The 24118-nt window shown below is 34.1% G+C and overlaps 1 protein-coding gene across 4 annotated transcripts in view; it reads right to left on the reverse strand.

The window, feature by feature from the left end:
* The window catches only part of LOC106663876 (hemicentin-1), a 151608-nt gene extending 128404 nt beyond the window's left edge, over positions 1-23204 (reverse strand). For all 4 annotated transcript variants that reach the window (XM_014389086.2, XM_014389089.2, XM_014389087.2 and 1 more), the window contains exon 1: positions 22913-23204. In XM_014389086.2, the coding sequence (XP_014244572.1) occupies positions 22913-22976 (64 nt within the window). In that variant the 5' untranslated portion in view covers positions 22977-23204. The remainder of the gene's footprint in view (positions 1-22912) is intronic.
* Between the last annotated feature and the right edge of the window lie 914 nt (positions 23205-24118).

Below are 24118 nucleotides of genomic sequence, written 5' to 3' on the forward strand. Positions count from 1 at the left end.
AATGGGACTTAATATGGTACACTGAACCAAAGATGAAAGAGGCAGTAGATGTAAGGACAAACTGGTCGATAGTACCCTAGCAAAACCCACTTGTACTGCTACTAACTATATTCCAAGCTAGGCCCTTGCATGCAACCTGTGCAAAGGAACTGATAATTTTCGGACAGAAGAAGCTAGAAAAGCACTAGAAGCAAATTGTATATGCTTTTAGCTCTAAACTAGTCCAGGAGTGCCTAAATTACCTAATGGGCCAATAAAACAGGGTTATCCTTCAAGTGGGTTTCGGTACATGAAGATATAGAAGTAAATGAACAAACCGATCAACTAGCCAAAGAAGGGCAGCCATCTGGACAGTATGCTAAATTTGCAGCTGAAAAAAAGGCTTGAGAATGATTGACAAAAGCACCAGGTATGAGGCAGGCTGAAGGTAGTTTTCTAACTCAGCAGGAGAAATATTATAGGTAACTTCCACTTAAAAATTTTAGGCAAAACAATAGATAAAAATTCGTTATGAATTTACAAATAATACAATACATTTGTAAAGATTAGGTGCAGTGAATTAAAAACAGAACTTTGATTTAATAGTGAAATGATAATTTGTAGGAAAATATCATCCCTCTATAAGTATATTGTATATTACCGAGTCCTAAAACGGAATTCATCCTAAAATGTACCGTCATTTTAAATAAACTGTGTAAAAATGAAATTTAGTCCATCTTTTATAACACTTATAAATAACACATATAATAACTTTTGTAACTATAAAAATTTTGGTTGTTGAAATATTATGCGTCAGATCGTATAAACTTTATAAATGAGATAGAAGGAATTCCTTTCATAGCCTTTTTCTTCGCCTCGGGAGTCCAATTTTAAACAAGTTTTTGCTTTTAATTAGCTAAATTGTTTGATTACGACCAAAAAGATTGATATTTTTACTTCCTTTTTTGTTTTACTTGTGCAATTTCTACAAAACCTTCTAGATGGTCACATTGAAATTCTACGTGCATAGTCGTGGCCGGCGGAACAGGAGCTCGTTAACGATTTTCCATGTCCTGAACCGATTTTAAACTTAAATGTAAATTTTATTTTACATATAAAATACATTATTTTACTTATTTGTAAAAAAAAACACGAAATATATATTTAATATATTTTTATAGGTGCTATAAAAGACACTTTTATTTATAACAATCTTGCGTTTGTCATTAATATCATTAAAAATGTACGCTTTTTTGATTTCTTGCCTAAATATAAAAGAAGAAATTTAAAGTCAGTCATCTTTCATGTTTTACGTCAGTTTGATTTCAAGCATTCCATGATAAATCGGATAGCTTTGTTTATTTATTTTTTAATCGTTCGCATACACAGAGCAACTCCCGTTGGTCCAAGCCTTGAATAAATTACTCTCATTCTGTTTCATCGCCGGTTGATTTTTTTTCTTTGTTGGTGTCCAGAATCGGAGCGAAAAATCAAGATGCTGCGTGCAAAATGAGAACCGCGGTCACAGAGGGCTACCCCTTTGTACTATAGGAAATTGTGACACCCTCTAACGATTTTGTCCGCATTGTTTCCCTGTGATTAAACGGTCCTTTTTGAAAACGGCGTTTTAATAAAGTGGGTCAAGCGTGAGCCGTCCGAGGTGCTAGACTAAAGGTAAAAGTACCTGGGTGAGAGGATAGCTATGTCGCACTCACCTAATCGCCGCTAGCACTCAGTGAATTGGAGAAGGGGCGGCGAATAAAAGCAGAGCTGCCGCCGGCCACTACAGCTTAATTAGGTCTAGGAGGATCTGCCGTCTAATGTATCTCGACCCAATGAAAACAACTAGGAAACAGGGAAAGAAACCCGATAAATCTTTTCTCCACCCCGCAATTCCCGGGACGGCCGACTTCTGACTCGGAATTAATTATTCCGAGCGCTAGTACCCCGAGAATGGCTTCCTTGCGTTTTTTACCCTTCTGGCTTGATGAGGAGAGGGTTGGTAGAAAATCCGGTAACCGCTTTCATTTAAAGACTGAGAGAAATTGGGGTGTCTTAAGTGTAGACGTTTATGTCGGAAAATCAACATTCTAGGGTGGTTAGTTATAATTTATCCCCCCTTTCTTCGTCGGATAATTACGTAAATTAAATCACATTTCTTAAATTAAATCACATTTCTTAATATTATCCAATTTTGGTATACGGGTGGTTTGTCAAAATCGAATGTCATTTGAAATCTGATACTCGTTAGTCTCTGTTACTTCATCCGACGGTTTACAGAGTAGAATATATAACGGCCAATTTAGAAAGAACTCGTTCCAAACTCGGTTGGAAATACTAAAATACGGCTAGAAAGGAATTGAAACCAGCTGAGATCCGACCAGTTGGGAAACTACTTTTTAAAAGACTGCAACTAGGATCAGATCTAGTTGAAATAGACCGTTATCAAACTTTCAAGGCGTTTCTATTAGTTTATACACACGTTTCACATCCAATTTGGTCGTTTTCTGGAGGTTTCAAGCCAATGATGAATGATTTATGTGTTTTAAAAGATTGTAAACTCGTAGCCTCTGGGTATTTAGGTCTCCTACTTCACTCAAATGACGAATGCACCATGTATCAACATTTTTACCTAATACAATATTTGTAATTGTAAATATCAAATAAATGTAATTTAAAAAAAGTTGCATGTCCGTTATAAGCATCGTGTGGTGTTTAGTGACCGTTAGCCAATGATTATTGGGAGATCCAAGAGAACCAAGGATTTATTATTATTTGGAGGTCGTGAGATGCTGTCTGGTGTGACGTAGGTTTTAGAAAAACATTTTCTTTATCGTGCCAACGCTTCGAACTTTATTGAGATCATCTTCAGGGCTCAAAGTGTTTGTTTTCTGTGTAGATGTATCATTCTTGTGTGTCGTGTCAACCTCTCAGCACGACACACAAGAATGACACATATACACAGAAAGCAAACACTTTGAGCCTTGAAGATGATCTCAATAAAGATCGAAACGTTGGCACGATAAAGAAAACGTTTTTCTAAAACCTACGTCACACCAGACCGCATCTCACGATCTCCAAATAATTATAGGCATTGTTTTTAAATACATCAAAACCGTCATGACCTACATTAAAAAATCTAAAGCATTTCACATTTTTAATGCAAATTGTGTTTCATTTCTTTCAAACTTTCTGCCTATTTTCAAGTTTATTTTTCACATTTTTAGAATGTTTTTGAATTTTCAGACTAGACATGTTGATTCTAGGATTATGTTTTACATTATAAGTCATATACAAATCTTCCAACGAAATCAATTTCTGTAAAGCGAACCTAATTGACTTGTTTGTTTTCGACTTGGATTCAATTCGAACCAGCCCTAATTGACTCCCCAAATCAGCGTGCAAACTCGACTTTAACCCGATTTAACAATGCGATTATCTTTACGCCAGAGGACGTGTGTTTTGTATCCGGCGACGGTTCGTCAATGAGTATAAACCAGCATAATTTCACAATTTAACTAATGAAAAATGAGAAGATAGCGTGAAGCCGAACGTGTCTGGCCAACAACGAGAATAGTCGGACATAAAGATAATCAGTAATAATAACCCAAACATACCGTAACTGTTAACTTTCTCTTCCGAATTTCTCAGATAACTAAGTTGTATTATTTTCAAACTTTGAAAATCATTGTGTAATTACGCTTGAGGTCAGCAGTTTCATCAGACTTCCAACACATGCTCGTATATTGTCCCTGATTATTATCTAAGTAGTCGTTTTGAATTAAAGTCAGTATAATTTTTTAAAAGAGTTGGTTTGGAGTCAACTCTTTCAATACTTTCCTAAACGTAAATAGAAACAAGACAGAACTATTTTTGTAAAAGGGATGCAATGAAAATATGCTTCTATTAGCTTTACTATTGTACTTTCACCCTGACGACTTTCCAGATTTGTCGTATAACGAAGGAATTTATTTTGACAAATGAATACCAACCATCAACTATTTAAAAAGCATACCACATCCTGCAGACTTTCACTGAAAACAGCGAATTTGAGAGGCCGAAATGAGCAACTCCTGAGAATTTTAATGGAACAATTTTGTATCAAATTTTTGTCGGATATTTCGGAATCATTTAAGCTTGTGACAGCGTCAGGGAATCAGTTTTATTATGTACAATCAATCATATTCTGCATGAAAGCCAACAAATATGGAGTTGTGTGTAAATGTTAATCGATTCATGGGAAAGTTGTTGAACATTTGTTCCATTTTGATTGATCCGCTTATTCTCGCTGTATGCTTCTGCTCTATGAGCTTTAGCAACTCGCTATAGGACAAAATATGAAATTGGTTTTCTGCAAACAGTTGTTGGGGAGCATTAATCTGAACAGCTATTAAATGCGAGTTTAACATTTTTGTACAGAATTTTGATTTTTTTAATAATTGTGGTAACAATTTTAAACATAAAAGATTCTTCCCACTTCAGGTGGATTGTTTCAAGAGTATACTCCTCAAAGCCTATCATTTTTATGACATTGCGTGTTTTTGTACAAGATGATACGTGCGGAGGATATGCAGAGGAAATGTCTGAAGGCTTAATAACAATCTTTACCAATAATATGTCGAAATCGTGTTTAGTCACGTAGACGGAAAGTCCGGGTGGATAATGGCGGCCGGTTCTCCGAATTGCTCTCTCCAGTTCCCGGATTGCCCGAAGATGTGTTGGCGATCAAGCCCCGCTAAGTCCCACTCTCCCCCGATTTTGGATTTCATGTCATAGAAATATTAAAATCCGGCCGTTGACAATCTCTGCGGTGGGGGCGGTCGCGTGCATGCGATAAAGTAGCGACTGCTTTATTTAACCTGGGGACCGGCTCTCGTTAGAATCAACATGCAAGTCAAACGGGTAATTGAGCAGGGAGTTATGATTGGAGGTATTCGGGAAGGGCACATCTCGCCCACGGAAACCCTAATTGAGTCGGTTGGAACGCCGAACTATTTATTTATTGCATGACTCCTAACAGGCAAGATGACGGTGATTAAATGTAAATCCACCACTTAACAGGCCCGCCAACAGCACAACGTAAAAAGAATAAAAACGTTTGGACATAAAATTTAATAGAAAAAATTAACGCTCATGGAAATTGGATATGAAAAAATATCTTGATTCCGTTGGTGGAAATAGTGTGAGTTGCGCATGCATAAATGAAGACATAAAACCACCTTAAAAAACCCCCATAAAACTAGTGGTGAAGGCACGGAAAAAATATTAACCTCAGTTTGAAGCGGTTAAAGTTTATTTTATTTAACTTAAAATTGGAAGTAGCACTAGCGTGCCTCATAAAATTAACCCTTCCAGCTTTACGTCGGTAAAATTTGTGCTAGGTAAATTTAAATTAGCCACTGTTTAAAATAAAACAGTAAAAGGCAATTGACATATATCTAATTTCTTTTTTAAAATAGTTAAATTGTTTTACATAATGATTACCTTAACTTTTTTACGAGGGTTCGCAGCAGCAGAGGACGTTATAAACTCTCAGGCTGCCGGTGCTTTGAAAAAAACCCATTTGTAAGTATGTCGGGTTCGAATGCAGGGCCGCTGGATTCGAACCCGGGACCTTTACCTTACAGTGATAAGTACAGTGTCAACGCCTAAATCGTTGCGGCCACAGTCCACAGTCGCCCCCTTCACACAAACTTAATTACTAGGAAAAATAAAAGCTTCTTTCCGATCCGAAATTGCTAGTCGTCTCCTTGCATACTTCTTTCAAGTACAGTAGGATTAATGTTCAGAAATAGCGCATTGGCATGAATGGGATGGAAGTATGATTGTGATTTAGGTGAAGGATAATGGATTTGAAATGATCCAAACGGCCGTAAGCCACGAGAAGAACTATGTCACAGTCATAATTGAGACCTTGGAAGTGAACCGTGACGTCGCAAAATTAAAAACAACTAATGGTTTTCTGTGTTATTTCTTAAACCTAAATTCAAATTTTTGAAAATAACAAAAGAAAAACGAAGATTTGACGAACATGAACGGGTGTTTATGTATAAATGGTTTTTGAGCGATAAAAGTGACCCACTTTTTCAATTATACATAAAAAACCTTAAAATAATTATCAAATTACCTTACACGTAAGTGATGAGAAAAGTCTAATTGGGAAGGTTAAAGGGATCATTGCCTTATTTATTTATTACGCCAACCCTAACTAGCAAGAGGGCCGCAATTAAATGTAAATCCGGTTGGTAACAGGGCGCGAACTCCGAGCATAAACATGCTAAAAATCCTTTTACATCAACTTAAATAGAAAAAATTATAATGCTGGGATTGCATGCAAATGACCCTTATGGTTATGGAAATACTTAATTTGCTACGACATTACGGATTGTTATAATGTCCCTTGAACACAAAGTCTTATTGGCTCGTAATATAATTTCATTTGGAAATTCAATATGAGTAGAGTGAGTGGGCAAATAAACTTTCTCATAACCGATATCAATTTTAATCATTTAATATCGATTATTGTAATCGCTAAACCACGGCTGTGGGAAGTTTTTGGATAAATACCACTTCCAACAGCGCGTAAATAAAAATATGTAGATTTGGTAGAAATACCCGAGGAAAACTGCCTAATTAGCAAGAAAATTACCCAACATTAAAATTAACTACATTCACATGATATTTTTTTCGAATATTTTCCCTAGAAGTCAAATATTTTTGCAATACTATTTAAAATATTTTCAGTATATTCAAATTTACTGTTTGTTTTTATATTTTTGAAAATTTTTATTATCACACAGCACTCTTTGTTTTGACAAAATAATTTATCAAGCGATAGACCTTCAAAATTCCATTATAATTGCATTGATTTCTGTTTGTTGTTGATAAACCTAATAAAATAGTGTTTTTTAGTAAAATATTCTTATTGTATTATTTCTCAACATGTAAATCATAACACTACAAAAGCAATGAGTTGACTTGTCATTTTTTTCCAAAAATCACTATATTTATTATATTATTTTCTATTTTCTGTTCGTTTATTTTTCAAGCTACTGTATTTTCGTATGTTCCAAATTTTATGTGCGTATTTGATTGGTAGTATATGTACATAAATAATAAATATTATCATAAATTATAAATGAGTGGTGTTTAGTGACCGATAGTTAATGATTATTTGGAGATCATGAGATGCGGTCTGTATGACGTAGGTTTAGAAAAAACAGAGAGAAAAACATAACATTTTCTAGTATCGTATAAATTCATTTTTTCCCTCACATCTTCCATGTATTTGTAAAATTTAAACAATGTTTCTAAATCCCAGGCCCTGAAGATGATCCCAATAAAGATCATAAATTATTAATGCACTTGGCTGTAGAAAATAATCTTGTGGTAGAGTTTTTAATTGTTATTTTATTACAAAAGTCATAAATTGACTAAAATTTTCATTATTTTGCCTGCACACAGACATGTTTTTTAGCTGTAAGTAGTTTGTCATGAAAGTATAAAATTAATAAATCTATTCCATTTTATACTGACTTTTAGTTTTTATATCCAACGATCTAAAGTTTGGATTATCTTCCCTTACACAGTAAGTCCTGTGAGGTTATTTAATTTTTACAAGTGGTGAGCCACAATAACACATAATAGTTTTTTCTATAACGTTCTCCCACAGGTTATATAATTATAGAAAATAACCATAATTTCTTTTTAATTCTACGCGGAAAAACGTGATAATTAATTAAGTGATTAACATTAAAATTAGGGCTTATTAATATTAATGATGATGGGATAGCTTGGGTTTTAAAACATTTTTCATCCGGCACCGTGTACAACTTGTTTGTCGATTGTAAATTAGCCTTTGTTTACATTGTGACGAACGAAAAATTACACTTGATTAATAGGTAAAACAGAAACTTGTTAATACAACTGATTTTCATCTCAAATGATGTTCGTTTGTCACAAACAGGTATTGACGTCATTTCATTTTGTTTACCTCATCCCGGTAAACAATCTTTTTTTTTCTTTTTAGAAAAAGAGAAACATGAGGAATACGACCAGGCAATAAGTGTGGAATATATTTGTTTATTATTATAATCTATTAAATTCATTAATTTTCGTGGCCCGCTTGACCAATTAATATCTTTCAATTAATTAAGGTTTTTAGTTGAGATAAAAAGTCAGTGTCACGAGCGGGATTCGAACCTACGATCTTCGGCTAGATACGCCGCTGCTCTACCACTAGAGGCATCGTGACCTCGATCCATTCGGACACCAACTTTTTCAAATGTCGTGTAATCTATTTGATTCTCGGCGACAAATGAAATGGCCACGGAGAGCATTAGTGAAGGTATACTTCATTTAAACTTATTAAATTCACTAATTTTCGTGGTCCGTTTGACCAATTAATATCTTTCAATTAATTAAAGTTTTTAGTTGAGATAAAAAGGTCAGTGTCACGATAGCTCAAGTGGTAGAGCAGCGGCGTATCTAGCCGAAGATCGTGGGTTCGAATCCCGCTTGTGACACTGACTTTCTTATCTCAATTAAAAACCTTAATTAATTGAATTATAATTTATTATATAAATTGATTTCCCGACTAGGTAAAGAATGATTAAAAATGATTAACAATGCGAGTATTATTTTTTTAATCGAAGAACAAACTACGCTCCCATTTGAGTATGTTGACTGTTACCTCACTCCTCTGACTCATAAGGGATTTAAGTCACGTTTTTCGCCGATTGGCGAACCGTTGAAAGACTCATTACCGAACAGGAAATACGAGAATAAAGTAGCGTTTTACTATAGATTTACTTTGCATAGATTTATTCTCGAAAAGAGGTTCTGAGAAATATTCAGGTTTTAAATGCCCGACGGTCTGAGATGGACCATATATCATAGGGACCGTCCCGACCGCAGGTAGTCTCTGAAGAAAAGACCCAGAACCACCCAGGTGAGCGGACTGCAGGTAAAGTGCCGTTGGCAAATTCTACGTCGCCGTATTTGTGAGACAGACCCAACCTAGTAGGCCCACGGGGCTAAGGCCATTCGCAATTTTTTCTCGATGATCCCTGGATTTACGAGCCTTGGAAAACCAGGTTCATTTCTAAACTTCGCCCAATGGGCTTCGGCCAAAAACAATTATCTTTTGGCCGCCAAAATAATTCACTTCAAAAGGGACGGCTATTGTAAACTGAAAACTTGTCTGAACGAATGAGAAGTTAATTTTTTTAAACATAAATCCTTGGTAGAAATGTCGGTGTTTAGTGACCGTTACTTGATGATTATTTGAAGGTCGTGAGATGCGATCTAGTGTGACGTAGGTTTTAGAAAAACATTTTCTTTATCGTTCGTACGTTTCGATCTATATTGAGATCATCTTCCGGGCTCAACATGTTTGTTTTCCATGTATTTAGATGTGCCATTCTTGTCTGCCGCGTGGCACTCTCAACACGATAAAGAAAATGCTTTTCTAAAACCTACGTCACACCAGACCGCATCTTACGACCTCCAAATAATAATAATAATCCTTAGTTTCAATATAAACAAACGTGTAAACTACGATTTTCCATTGATTCAGACAAAAAAACATAAAAGCAATCATATTATATAAGCATAACAAATTTGTCATTATTTTGTAATTTATCTAATCGGATTTAAACCATAGCAGTTGGTTGGTTCATAAATAAACCAACTACTATTATGAATAAATGGATGTAAGAACTCGGCAAAAGTTTTGCGAGGTGAGCTGTAGCATTATTGGTTGTGATTTACAATTATGACTCTCCCTTTTCGTCTGTCATGACGAATTTTACATCTCAAAACAGTTTTCTTCAGTTATTACTTCAATATTGCTATGTATTTACGATGAAAACAGAAAATCATACGACTAGATAAAGTTTTGCCTATTGGTATTTTCTAAAGAAATTAATAAAACAGTAAATCATTTAGCTTTTTTGTACTGAAAGTCCAAAAATAGGGCTAAACACGGGTTACAACGAAACAGCCATAAACTATGGTCCTGAGAAGATAACGGTGAAACCAATTCCAACAGATGTTTTAACTGAAAAAACCTGTTCCAGGTGAACCGGCCGAACAGCCGAGAAATTTAATCAGTTTGGGAAATTTGAAGCCTCCACATCTCGAAATAATGTTGAATTGTTGAAAACTGGAGTTTCTCCTTTGTAGGAATAAAACGTCTCGGGTGTTTTAGAAAAAAAATTCTTCATATTCCCCCAAGATAATATTTTTCTTGACGATAATAATATTATAGTAACCTGATATTTTTTTCACCTCTAATTTTATTAATCTATCATTCAAATGTTATTGAACTATATTTGTTGTTGTTTATTGTTCATATGTTCATATGTTTATTGTTCATGTTATCAATTGTTTATACTTATTACTTTAATATACGGAGATATTCGGTTGGGTAGGTGTTGGCGGTTTAATCGTCCGGACATTCTCGCTGTTTATCTTTGAATTCCTTTCGATAATCCGGATAGTTCTAGTTTAAATGGTTATAAACTAAATATAAGTCAGCGCTAAGTCCACCTTTTTGTTGGATGGAATAGTCTTTCCTTTCGCACTTTTGATAAAACCAAAGACATTTGAGAAAATCTGGTTTTCCACAAGGTTTTAAACTTGCTAGTTGAGTCTGATGAAATGGACCAAGAGAAAATTACTTTTAAAATAAATTTTAATGTTTGAGTATTTATTTTACGTTAACCATAAGCCACGAATATCAAACTGTTATCAGTAAAGTCCATTCATTCAATTGCCAATTGGGATAATCGTTTGTGTGTTAAAGTCTAAAAGATATTTTTTAAACTCTTTAAAGGTTAGGCTTTAGTTTACTTACAACGTAAGCTAAAAATTTAAAAATGTAGCCAAAGCAAGATGAAATTCTGTTTTAGGCACTTTTTAATAGACCATATTGCAGCTATTGCCATTTTAAAAATCTTACGCTTAAAAAATTGTGATAATCATTATTAATCAAAAATAAAAACTATCAAATTTTGTCGAAAACGAATTAATTACCTTCCTAATATTTTAACATTTAGCAAAAGAAAGAAGAAATTTGGTTTATGTGTATTGGCAACTAACTTAGAACAATAACACAATTAATTGATAAACGATGTTGAATAAAGTATCCCTGAGTAAAGGAAGTTATGACATTTATGGCAATACATGAGAAAGAGCTTTTGTTCAATAAAGAGATACTGACGATGTTTGTTAATCGGTTTTAATCTAGATTTTTATTGTTTCGACAGAAAAAAATATCCGCATCCCTAGTAATGAAGAAAAATTCCCCTTCAATACAATCCCCCAGCAGAGACAAGTTGTACAAAGTTCACTAATATGCAAAAAACAGCCCCGGATTTGTTTTAAACAAGGGGGAAACTTTTGCAATCCCTTCTCGCGCAGGAAAAGAAAGCCGATCCTAGGAAATAAAGACTGGAAACGTGTATTGGATGCAGGGAATTCCTTGGGCATACATCGGTAGAATGCGTTGCGGGTTCGGAATTAAATCGTTTAGCCGAAGGCGAATTTGTTCTGAACGCCTTAAATTCCTTAGACGAGGAGTGATCCTGGAATGTCAACATATCAAGTAAAAATGTAAACCCGAGCACATGTTATAAGTGGATATTGAATATTGGTTTTATTTATAAGCAAATAACAATGTGCAATTTAAGAGCAATTATGATATTGGGTAGAGGGGAAAAATGAAAGAAAGTTTAAAAATATCATACTGCTTAATGTTAATATATTGACATTTTTCTTCTAATAAAAATGGAAACCATAATTAAAAACTCATTACATTTCGTTATCTGATTGACCAAATAAATAATTAAAAACGTAGATACATAACTAGAAACATACTTTACAAAATGCTACATTATATTTCTTAACTTTAATTTTCAAAAACTAAGAGGTAAGCGGAAATATGACTGTATCATCAATGTTTTCTTTCCTAGTAAATATACAACAGAGTATTCTGAAATCGTGAGATGCGGTCTGGTGTGCCGTAGATTTCAGAAAAACATTTTCTTTATCGTGCCAACGTTTCGATCTTTATTGAGCCCTGAAAATGATCCCAAAAAAGATCGAAACGTTGGTACGATAAAGAAAATGTTTTTCTGAAACCTACGTCACACCAGACCGCATCTCACGATTTCCGAATCACCACAAATACAACAGAGTATTGTTCTGAAAACTAGTTTTAAGATTCAGGGATATAAAAGAAAATTCTGTTTTCGTTAAAACGTAGCTCCAGTTTAAATGGGCAAAGTAAATCTTTAAGGATTATACCTAGCCATAAAATAAAACACCGTATATAATTTTTTAAAACGCGGATTTTTTTTGTCCCGTTTTAAATGGAGGCCGAAGAAAAATCGTGATGGTTGGCAATTCCGCATTGTAATTTATTCCGATTCCGCCCGAACTGATTTATGCTATAGGCTCCGCTAAGCAGGAGCCCCCCGGATTTTCGAGTATGCTGATTGAGTTCTTAATTTTTCTTTTCCAGTCTGGATTGAATACCGCCGCTTTACCGGTTTGGAAAATTACAATACAAATTGTACACTCTTCTTTGGCAACTGTTTCAACAATAATTTTTACTATGTTTTCGTCTGGCAAAATGTCCCGAAAAGATTCAAACAACAAATAATCCAAGAAGAAAATCTCATAACAATTCGTCTCAATACTTTGGTCTCCCTAAGAAAAACAACACAGACGAAAAAATAGATTTTACTTTGTACAACAAAAGAAAATTGTCTTTGGTATTACGATTGTTTACAACTTAAAATCGAAATTCATCTTTCTTTGTCCGGCTAATTTAATCAGAAGGGAGATGAACCAACAACTATTAGTTTAACAGTCCGACTCATCGATGCTAATTAATTCTATCTAGGATAATTCTACCTTAAATGCTAATTAGAATTAGAGGATTGCAAAGGAGGAGAAATTTCCAAGTGAAAGTTATACAAATTACTCCAAATCTCCTAGATTCGACCATACTATTGACAGCTCTTTGCCTACTTTAACTTCTATAATTACGATACGCTCTGTGCACTTTTTCATTGAGCTTAACCAGTGGGAGAAGTAACAGGTGCTAAGTAGGGTGGTATTTGGTAGTATATTTTATATTAATTATTTAAGAAGCTTTAAGAGCCAATTGTCTATTCTTTTTTTTTGTCGTTCAATAACAAAAAGTACACAAAGGTTGCTCGATGTATCCCAAATAATAGAGGTATGTCATGCCTTAGCTTCACACAGAGAACAGCAGGCATGCCCCCGGATTTATGAATGGTTCTCGGAGACGGTAACGAATTTCAGGTGTTATGTATGAGTGAGTGTATTTATTAGAGTAAGTGGGGGAGGGGCTGATGGTAAAATAGCATCCCCATCGACCCTCGAGCTGTGCACGTGGCTTGGGTAGATGGCGCAATTACAAATGGCACAAGTACTCCATCGACTCCAATTAACTATTAAATTCAATTAATTAAATAAATTTTAAATAACTAAACAATTAAATAACTATCCTCAGAAAGTTTGTTGATATATGCAGGTTGATGGAGGAATATTGAATAAATAATAAATCTACTAAATAGAATGAATGTATATTAATGTATGTATATGGAATGTATATAACTGTGAATGTATTTATTTGTGTGAATGCGTATCGAATGTGTGTTGTTATATTTCGCATGCGGTCTGGGAAGAGAAATGACCAAGATGTCGAACGCCCCTTAAAAAATAATAATAATAAAAACTATTACGTTAATCGGATCAAAATATTTATATTTTTCCAATTATGTTATTATGTTAAGTAAACTAATTTTTATAACCCGAAGTGTTTTTTAACAGACTGTAAGAAGATAAATGTGTTAAAGATACGTGAAATTAGTTTTATATGTATACAAAACAAAATCTCTTTTAAGTCCAAATTGCCAGAGGGGGTTAAGGTAGTTGCTAGAACTAAGGGGGGCCAGGTCACAACATGAATAAAACATTTTTTACCCGGTCGTGGATGAGTCGGTGTGCTAGTATAAATCATGTTCGGGGGTGGACACTTGTGTCCGTGACCCGATCCGCACCGGATAACTTAATTAAGCGAGTGAAGCTCTTCTAATCGAGTTTTACGAACAATTAAACACCAATCACACCCGGTCGGTAGTTTGCGATCAAAACTTCCGATAAACAGAGACTTGTCTTGTTTCTATTTCATTAAAACCCAGGGGGGAGGTCGTTGTGAAAGGTTCACTAGATTAACAATAAGATGCGACGAAGTTGCAATACAAAATAAGATAATTTCTGTCAAAAAAGAAAATAATAATATTAAAAAAAACCCATGATTTTTTACACAATTTGATCGAATTTGATCACACTGATCCTAATCATAGAGCAAACCGCACTGGCAAGATGAAAGCAAAATTTAAATGTGGAAAAATGTCAAATTATTATACAAATAACAAGTATATATATATATATATATATATATATATATATGCCAAAGTATAGCCCGAAAAAAGCTTGAAGTTTATAAAAGATATACTTATAAACAGTTATAATTCAATAGAAATTGGGATTTTACTAACATTAATCACTGGTCAGTTTATTTTCGGTTTTTTCACATCCTACATGAATTTGTAAAATTTAAACAATGTTTAAACATCCCAGGCCCTGAAGATGATCTCAATAAAGATCGAAACGTGGCATGACGAAGAAAATGTTTTTCTAAAACGTACTTCACACCAGACCGTATGTCACGAATCCAAATAATTATTTTCGTTAGTTAAACTAAATATATACGAATCCTTTCTATTTACAAAAAAACTACTTGCTTATACTACTTTTCAGAAGTTTCATTGAGCAGTAAAACCTTTTCCAAAAAAGAAAGCTTTTTCATCGATTCATAACCTGATTTTTTGGCCAGGATATTCATGGAAAATTTAAATATGGAGAAATGTCCAGCCATGCCATTGATCAAATAGAATTTAAATGTGGATCGAGCGAATTGAGTATAAAAATATATAATGGTCTATAATTAAATAGGAAAAATCATTAGACCTAAAAGTTAATTAACAATATTAATTTATAGTAATATAACAGTCAATGCTATACTTCATATTATCCTAAGTTAAAATAATGCTTTATTAAATCCATTAGGTTTCGTGGTCCGATTGAACAAATAAATTCTTTCAATTAATTAATCTTTATGTAAGGTATTGGTTGAGATAAAAAAGTCAGTGTCCCGAACGGGATTCGAACCCACGACCTTCGGCCATATAACTTCTTTCAATTAATTAATCTTTATTTAAGGTGTAGGGTTGAGATAAAAAAGTCAGTGTCACGAGCGGGATTCGAACCCACGACCTTCGGTTAAATACGCCGCTGCTCTACAATTTGAGCTATCGTGATTTCGATCCATTCGGACACCAACTCCCCATCTCAACCCACCTTTTGAATTTTCCCACCTTTTTGCCATTTTTCAATTCATGATGCTATACGTCGTTTTCCTTTTTTTTAAATAGAAAATTTACCAAGTAAGGTTTATATTATTTTCAATGAGAATTTTTTTCTTGAGAACTTTTGAAAAAGGGGTCAATTCTAAACAAATATCTTAGAAAAATAATTATATACTTTCTTCTTTTGCAATATTAAAAAAAAAAATCCATAATTTTCATTTAGTATTTAATGCTATCATACTGCACACGATCATCGATTTATTTGTTATACATCATCGAAGGCAGAACCGTAACAGTGACAAGGACAAACGGTTCATGCCCCATGATTAAATTAATAAATGACAAAATTATTTCTCATATTTCATTTTTAACCGCTTTACCCTCCAGCCCGTTTCAAAATTGACAAATACAGTCTTGTTTACTCGTTGCAAATCGTGGTCGGGAATTGATCTGCGCCGTATAATTTAACGATTTTAACTTATTTTAATCGTATTTAGTCAGCAATTAAAAATCAATCAACTTCTGAAGATTGTATGTTTTCGGATCCAGCGTTTCAAGCGGGTTTATGCCGTTTCAAGTTGTAGGGACTGAATTAAAAGTATTAAAAGGTGCCAGTTTTCACGGGGGGATGGACCGTTTTAAACCGTTTTAATGAATTAGCTCCTTCTAATGGAATTGCCGCATCCTCTGTTCCAACTTTCAAAACTCGCCTTATTAGACTCCATTTTATTTATTTATTTTTTGGGTAAAACTTTATTTTTAATTAATTAATTATTTTTTTGCTGCTAATACAATTTTTTATTGAGGACGCCGAAAATGGCGTTTTAAGCGTACTGATGTGTCGTCATTCTTTAACATCGACTTTACCTTGCTCATTCGTGAAAAAATTTCTTAAACAGAATTATTTAAATTTAGAAACATCTATAACAAATAGAAAGCCTAACCATCCCTAAATATATTTCTGCATATGGCGTACAGTACGGAACAATATATTTTTAGGTGGTCAGTTTTAAAGAAAACAATGTAAATTCATCTTTAAATCTAATATTCTTCAAATAAAAATGAATATAGACGTTCCTCTATTATTGTCCAAAATATCATTTTTATGTTTTAGCTTCAACGATCTCTGTGCAATAAAGCTATACATATAATATATATATAAAAGTGTTGTCTTAAAGCGTAGAAAAAGCACCTGCCATAACAACCTCTCCTGAAGGAACAATAATGGCGTTATGTAAAGTTTCGCCGTAAAAGAATTTTTGTGAGGGGACTTCCTTTAAAGTCGGCTCCGTCGCTCGCTTGGCCTCGTCGAAAGGAAGGTAAATTTGCCCTATTCCTAGGGAATTTGAAAAACAAAGACCCACATTGGAAAGGAGGCGTCTTTATTCCACTGTTCGCCCTTTTATTCGAATAGAGAAAAAATAAATAATCCCAAGCCACGTTCCATCCGACTCATCACACTCAGTACAAAAGGAACGCCGGACGTTATATAAAATGAAACGTCTCAAGAAAATTATTATATTTAGACAAGAGAAGAGATACATGTAACGTTTTCTAACAATAAATAACAAAGAGTTTTATTGATAATAAACTTTGTTTTGGGAAATTAAATATGTAATTAATAATCAAAAATATAAAAAACCCTAGAAAGTATGCTTTTATTGAAAGATTTATGGCTTGACTTTCAATTCGTTGCTATGTTGTTTTAAATTATTTTACGAGATGGATAAACTCCCCGATGGCAATAAAATATCTATTTCCTCTCTCGAGTGGAACAGCGGGAGCCGGCTCCATGCCTCCTGGACCGCAATAATTGCAGTTTTTGCCCCATCAGAGTCAAACACTTAGCACGACCTCAAAAGAAAGACCAGCACGGAGAGAAAAGAGCATGAAAAGAAAATGCCAAGTCGGTTTAGAGATACAGTCTTAAATCGCGGCGAGTGCCAAGTCCACGTTCGCGAATCGATAATCCCTGACTCATGCATATTCCATAAAAATTCATGCACGTTAGCAGGTGGGGTGGAAATAGCTTAGCATTATGTAAAGTTCCCGATGTGGAAATAGAGGCCGGGCGTCCGTGAAGTTCTTGCATTTTAACTCGGGCAAGTAGGGGCAATTAAAGAGAACGAATGGCTTTCCGTACTATTCGTCTCGAAGTAAACTGGAGACCGATTCTTAAAGAATGCCAATTTGCAGGGTTTGCCTATAAAACAGATTCTTAAAACTGACAGACGAAATTATTTAGAGAAAAAAGTCGAGTCAAAAGGGCCAATTTCTATTTAGTAAAAAAACCTCTTGCAAATTAGTAACATCTTTCAAACGGCAGGCTCAAATTTCTCAAGGCTACAGATTTGGGAGGACACAGATGGTAGATGCATATTTTTAATCACGTTGTCCACCTGTTGTCCACACAAAAAAAAAAGTCTAAAAAATGATAAATTGAAATTAATCATGGCAGAAAATTCCTTGGATGATAAAATTAATAGAAGGATAGCAATAATATTGGGTAGACAATTTAGTATTTATTTCTAAGCTTTAGAACTTTATAAAAGCGATAAACGTGGTAGAACTTGTTGCCGACAACAAAATATAAAACGACTACTTAACTTTTTGTTAAGAAGCTTTTCATGGATTCAAATTAACATAGCTAAGTAGAAAAAAACAATAAATAAACAAATATGGGAAACAGTATCACACTGCGATTTCATAAGCTGAAGCTTTTGTTTAAGTTTTAGATACTCTACTTGGTTTTGCAGTTATAACCCAACTTTTTGTATGATAACCTTTTTACTCCACGAGTATAAGTTATACAATCGTAAAAATAGTTTCAAAATTTTGAAGTTGTTAAAATGCATGGCCAATCCTCAATCGTAAACCTTGAAAAAGCGCTGTACCGTTGTGCATCGTGTAACCTTGCGATATGAATTCCTCCCATCTGAAGAGGCGGTATGCGCAAATAACACATTACTTTGTCTTCTCATGTACTTTACAAACTATCAGATGGATGTTTGAATTTGACAAGCATGGGTAGATATAGTGAATAATATACTTTATTAAAATATGCGACGAATGACACTATCGTGATGTTTCTTCAATTTGTTGATACAGACAGGAAACGTACATTTGAAAATGGGAACGGTTAGACCAGGCCAGAATCGACAGTTTAAGTTTTCTTTTCCTTGAGAAAAAAGCACTCCCTCCAGTTCTAAATTAGATTTGTTTGGATTTTCCTTAGAAAACAGACAACCAAGTTTAAGTTCTTTGGTCGGTGAACGTCCCTTAAGGAAAACTACGTATTCTGAATAAATTACGAACTAGCATAAATTACAGAAATAAACCAGTGGATCGATCGAATATGGAAATTTCAATTTTAAATAATAAATTTTCTATGTGACATCACAACTGAGTTTTAGCCTGTAGCCTTGATCAATTGTATTAAATAATCCTAAGATTTTAAATTATTCAATAATTTCTCTGTGTGAATTGCAATAGGAAAATAAAAATCTAGCAATATTCCATGCTTTTTTCTCTACGTTTTACAATGGCGGGCTAGTTCAATAACTTCGGACTTAATTAATAAATATTTTCTGTAATTAAGTCAGAATCTTGTTCTGGAAAAGGAAGCAACGGGCGGTCGGGAAGATGTAGTACTCGACAGATAATAAAGCTGAATAAGGGGAGACTAGTACAATGACTTAGAGGAAGCTGTTATTAACAATAAATAAATAAAATTTATCTTTGTTTAAATTGAACAGAATGTTTATATTTTTTGATCAATGCAAGACAAAAAATAATCATTATTCACGCTTTTAATTTATCATATTTTTACAACACCCATGTTTTTCTATTGGTTAATCCAGTAAGATGAGAATTCTTTTGTTTTTAAGAAGAAAACAAATTTAATTAATGAACAAACATGTCCAAAATTGAAGGTTTAGGTTGTTTCTGACATTTCTGGCAGCTTAGGCGCAGGGTCTTGTACCGCGAGAAACCTTAGACCACTTCATGTTATTGATTTTCGACCTAGTGGTTTCCGAGAGATCAAATAGGAGAATTTAACAAGACATTAATTATAACTATAACATAGTTAAGCGTTAGGCCATGTGGAAAATTTTTTTTGAAATGCTAAACGCAAACTAATATGTAATAAGAGGTAAAATTCTGTATAAACCAAGTAATAAAATCAATACCACACCGGACCTATAATTATAGGAATGGAAGCAAGGCTTAATTTGCCGTTGATTCCGGTATTTATTGACATCGACTTTGGATCCCGATAATACTTGCTGGGCCGAAGGTATTAATGACATAAAGTTGGAACAATTTAAACGAACCTTAAACCCTCAAAAAGGCTGTAAAACCGGTTTGTGGTTTGACCCGCGCTGGCTTTTTAATATTGTTTAAATCAATTGTTCCATGTATCTTTCTTCTCATATATGACAAAATTATTACTAGTGTAAACTGAAAATTGAACCTAATTCGATCAATTGGATATGAGGTTCACTAGTTCCCGCTGTTTTTTGAAACATAAGAGCTTTAAATGTTCAGGAACCAAAAGTTATGCTTATGACCTTATGCTTAGTACTATAAAGTCCGTCGACAGTAAGATCGCACTCCACACGTCAGTTGCTACCGTGTTCCGCTTTCTTTGGGAGATTTCCTCTTTTCCTTATTTACATAAACTTGTGTGTTTTGAATATTTAAAAGCCCAGCCCGAGGAATGTTTGTAAAGGCTAAGTGAACGCGTTACAAATCAGAAATACTTGGAGCGAGGCGAACTCATTGAAAATGGCTTCAAGCCAAAACCCCTCCGAATTCAGGCTTACATGTTGAAATGGCATATGATCAATTCGGGTAAACAATTTATGATCTTGCAAGACAGTACAAATAATTTTAATAATGTATATAAATTATTACAAAAAGAGGAAGAGACTTTCAAGGATTTCCAAGATGCAATTCATTCATAAAACTTATTTTGCCTATATAGGCGTTCCTGTGTATATAGTGCAGAAAGAAATATACCGAATATCTTCCAGGCAAGCGGAAAATTTCAGCAATAAGTTGTAGCCGGGTCCGGTGGGGATTGAATCCCTGAGCTGAATTTGGGCCCGCGCACGGTAAAATCACCGTCGACCTCGGCCGAATTGAAACTATGGGATATTTTCCTTGGAAAATAAGGGGAAATATTGCCAAAGACATGGAAAAATGTCTGGTTTGCACCTCAAGGCCGGTTTTATTGCAAGCCATTTGTTGCCGCCGGAGATATCCAAGGGCATGAAAGAAACTTTCTAACCTTTCAATGCGGCTCATTACCGGCCACATAAATTCCGCCTTTCGGATTAGTACTTCCAAAAATAAATTTTCAATTTTGAAAGAAATGAACGCACAAACACGATAGGAAATTAAAAGAAACCAAAATCCTAAGTGATCAAAAATTCATCAGTTACAAAGTGGTTGACGTATATAAATGATCTGACAATAAAGTTTGTTGTAACCGGTATTAAAGGGTATTTGCAGGTGCTATCCCTATTTGCAGGTGGTACCAAATAAGATCAAATAAAAAAATTATCATCTACATCTACATTTTGGGTCCGCCTTATTATGGCATTTGGCCAGTAATCAAAACTCAATATGCTTTCGAACGAATCAAAATCTCTTTCATAACATAGATGATCGTGACTTTCACAATTGATATCCGTCAAAGCCTAAAAAGTTCACAGCATCGTGACTATGCGATAGAAAAAATACCGCAAGGTTTTCTGTAAAAATCACGTTTAATTTGTGTTAAATTTATTTCTTTATGCAGGGAATAAAATTGTAAGTAAAATTCTCATTCAATTTTATAAGTTTGAACGAATAAGAAAAGGAAGCTCTTACTTTTTCAAAATATTAATGCGATTAATAAGGTTAGCGTACAGTTGGACACACTCCCTGGGTCCGCCTTTTCTCGCTACTTGCTATGGAACGACTCGCAAGCAAGGCATGAAAACCCATTCCAGCCCGCAAGCAAATCTTAACTATCGCGACTTTTTATTTGTTAAAAGCTATGTTGAAAAAGCATAAAATGTAAAGTAAAAAAAAGAAATACAATTACCATAAAATCATTAATGTTAACAAATTTCTTTGCTAAACTAAAATTGAGGAATAACCGCTAAACGAGTTTCTTTTTTTAAATCTCCTTACATAATGATGGTTCGTTACAGAATACCGCATAACTAACAACAGAATAAATTAAAGTGGTACGTAAGGCTCAGGTGATTTACTTTCCGGCATTAACCAATTACATCGCTAAAGGGACTATTATTTTTACAGACACTCCCGGTTTCTTTGTTGTTTTAGCCAATATCAAACGATAATATCTGTTGCAGTCTCGATGAAGGACAGTATCCAAGATCAAGCAACTTTCGCATAATAATTAATGGTTCTAACATCAAAGGAATTTCAAAACAGATCTGTTGTTTTTGATTTAATCCGTAGGGTTGTAAACTTAATTTAAAGTTTAAAAAATATTACGCTAAGGAATTAAAACTTGGAAGCAATCAAAATCAAACACTGACGAGGCCTTTGGTAGAGATGAAACATTTTATATAGAATATTTTTTTTTTTTTGGCATAACCTTTTATATTTCATTTTTATATTAATGTGAAGAAATCAAGAAAAGGTATAATGCCTCAAAAGAAACAACCAACCCAAGCACTGTTCAAATTAAAAAAAGAAAAAATAGAGCCAAAATTACGTAATAAATTAATAAAAAACGTGCTCGTTTTGATAGATTTCAGGGGAAATGCAATGAATAAATGCCAGGGATTAAGAACGACTTTATGGGTATATGAATATTTTAAAACGTCTGGTTACGAAGTAAAGTTGTCCAAGGATTCTTCCAAGTTTAAAAAGAATTTTTATTCCGTAAATTTTATTGCCCATGCTTAAATAATTTGTTCTCTCTTTTTAATCCGGCGAACTTTGCTTTTGGAAAATGGAATTTAGTTCAAGGTTTGAAAACAACAGGATGTATTTGGATCTAGGACTGGCCAGAGAATCAATTCCCTATATGGGAGTTCACTGATGACGGCGGGAAAAGGTAAAACGCGCGAAGGGGCGAGTCAGCGTGTTTACGGGGACTCCGAAGGTCCAAGCCAACTTCCAATTAGGCAAAACAGTGTCTAATATTTTTTAAAAAGATAACTAATTTTAATAATAATGGGATATATTAAAAAAATTAAAACGTTGTCTTATCAAAATCAAGTCGACTTATTAATAATTATTTGTTAATATTTAAACAGTAAGCAGGCGTTTTTAAGAAAAAAAATATTTAAAAAATCTGAAACCCAAATATAATTAAGTTTTTAGTACATTTTACGATAAAGTAATGAAGGTTTTGTCAGAAAAATCTTATGGGCGGATTGTTTTGTTTTTTATTGACTATTTAATTTTTATTTAAGCTTAAAGTTTTGTAAAAAGCTTACCTATAGAAATAAGCAGAATGAGAAAAAATAAACATAAATCCATCTTGAGCAGGAAAGAGTTCATTTGCGAAGGATGAGGGAGGCTGAAGAAAATTTTCCAAAATAAAATTTCGGAAAGAACTTATTCGTCGGCCATCGCGCCGCGGGGCAGTTACAACACTCCAAGTAAGGTCTTCTCGGTTCAGAACGGCACTCAAAAGCACAAAACCACTGATAATCCAAATTCGGTAAATTCTTTGGTCGGTTTTTCGGAAATCGGCACGAAACAGGACACGAAGCTGTCTTGACGGCAGCTCACGGTGGAATGGGAGGGCGAGATCTCTCCGGTGGGGGGGGCGGCGCTGGGTCCGTCTCCCACCCCGCTGGCACCCTTTCCTCACAGCACGCACACACACAAACAAACGTAAACACACACGCAGGCACGCACACAATCATTATCATACAATACCTGTGCACCCACGCTCTTTTCATTAAGCCTCGACTGAAAGACTTGGCGTCGTCTTCGACGAAGAAAAGACCTTTTCAGTCTTGACATTGTAACCCTTTCGAAATGAATGCCTTCTGTTCTATCATATTTCATTTCTGTTAAGTGATTTTTGCCATTTTTAATGCCCATGTGGTTACAATAACTCACTTTTTTACAGACACCGTTATAATCTCTACTATACACTGTACCATTTGTAAAGGTTAAATTGGAAAGATCGTTGTTCGTTTGGCAGATGCGTTTCAGTACTTCGCTATTTTTCAGGTTCCTTTTATATGTTTGTCATGAATGGTGAAGTGTGTCAGTGTTGACTTTGTCTGTCGCCATCTTTGACAATTCCTGTCAAACAGTCGAACCACACTAAGAAAAAAATTTTTTTTCAGCTCGAATATTTAGTTTAACATAATTTCAATTTTGAATTATTTTAAATTTCATTATACCTATTTAAAATCTCATACATTAATTATTCTAACAAAAAGAATTTTAAAAGAATATCTAATTAAATAATAATTAATTAAAACTATAAAAAAATATAAATTTTATAATGTACAAAATGGTAATACTACCACCCAAGTACACAGTACTACTAAAAATAAATATCAAAAAAATAATACAAAGTATATTTGCTTTATGTGTGTACATTAATGAATTAACAAAAAATTATTAAATCTTAAGATAAAAAAAGAATTTAGTTTTGGCAAACAGTTCGTATTTTATAATTA

The sequence above is a fragment of the Cimex lectularius genome, unplaced genomic scaffold (assembly GCF_000648675.2).
Source record: "Cimex lectularius strain Harlan isolate CLEC.00 unplaced genomic scaffold, Clec_2.1 scaffold7, whole genome shotgun sequence".
NCBI classification, from domain to species: domain Eukaryota; kingdom Metazoa; phylum Arthropoda; class Insecta; order Hemiptera; family Cimicidae; genus Cimex; species Cimex lectularius.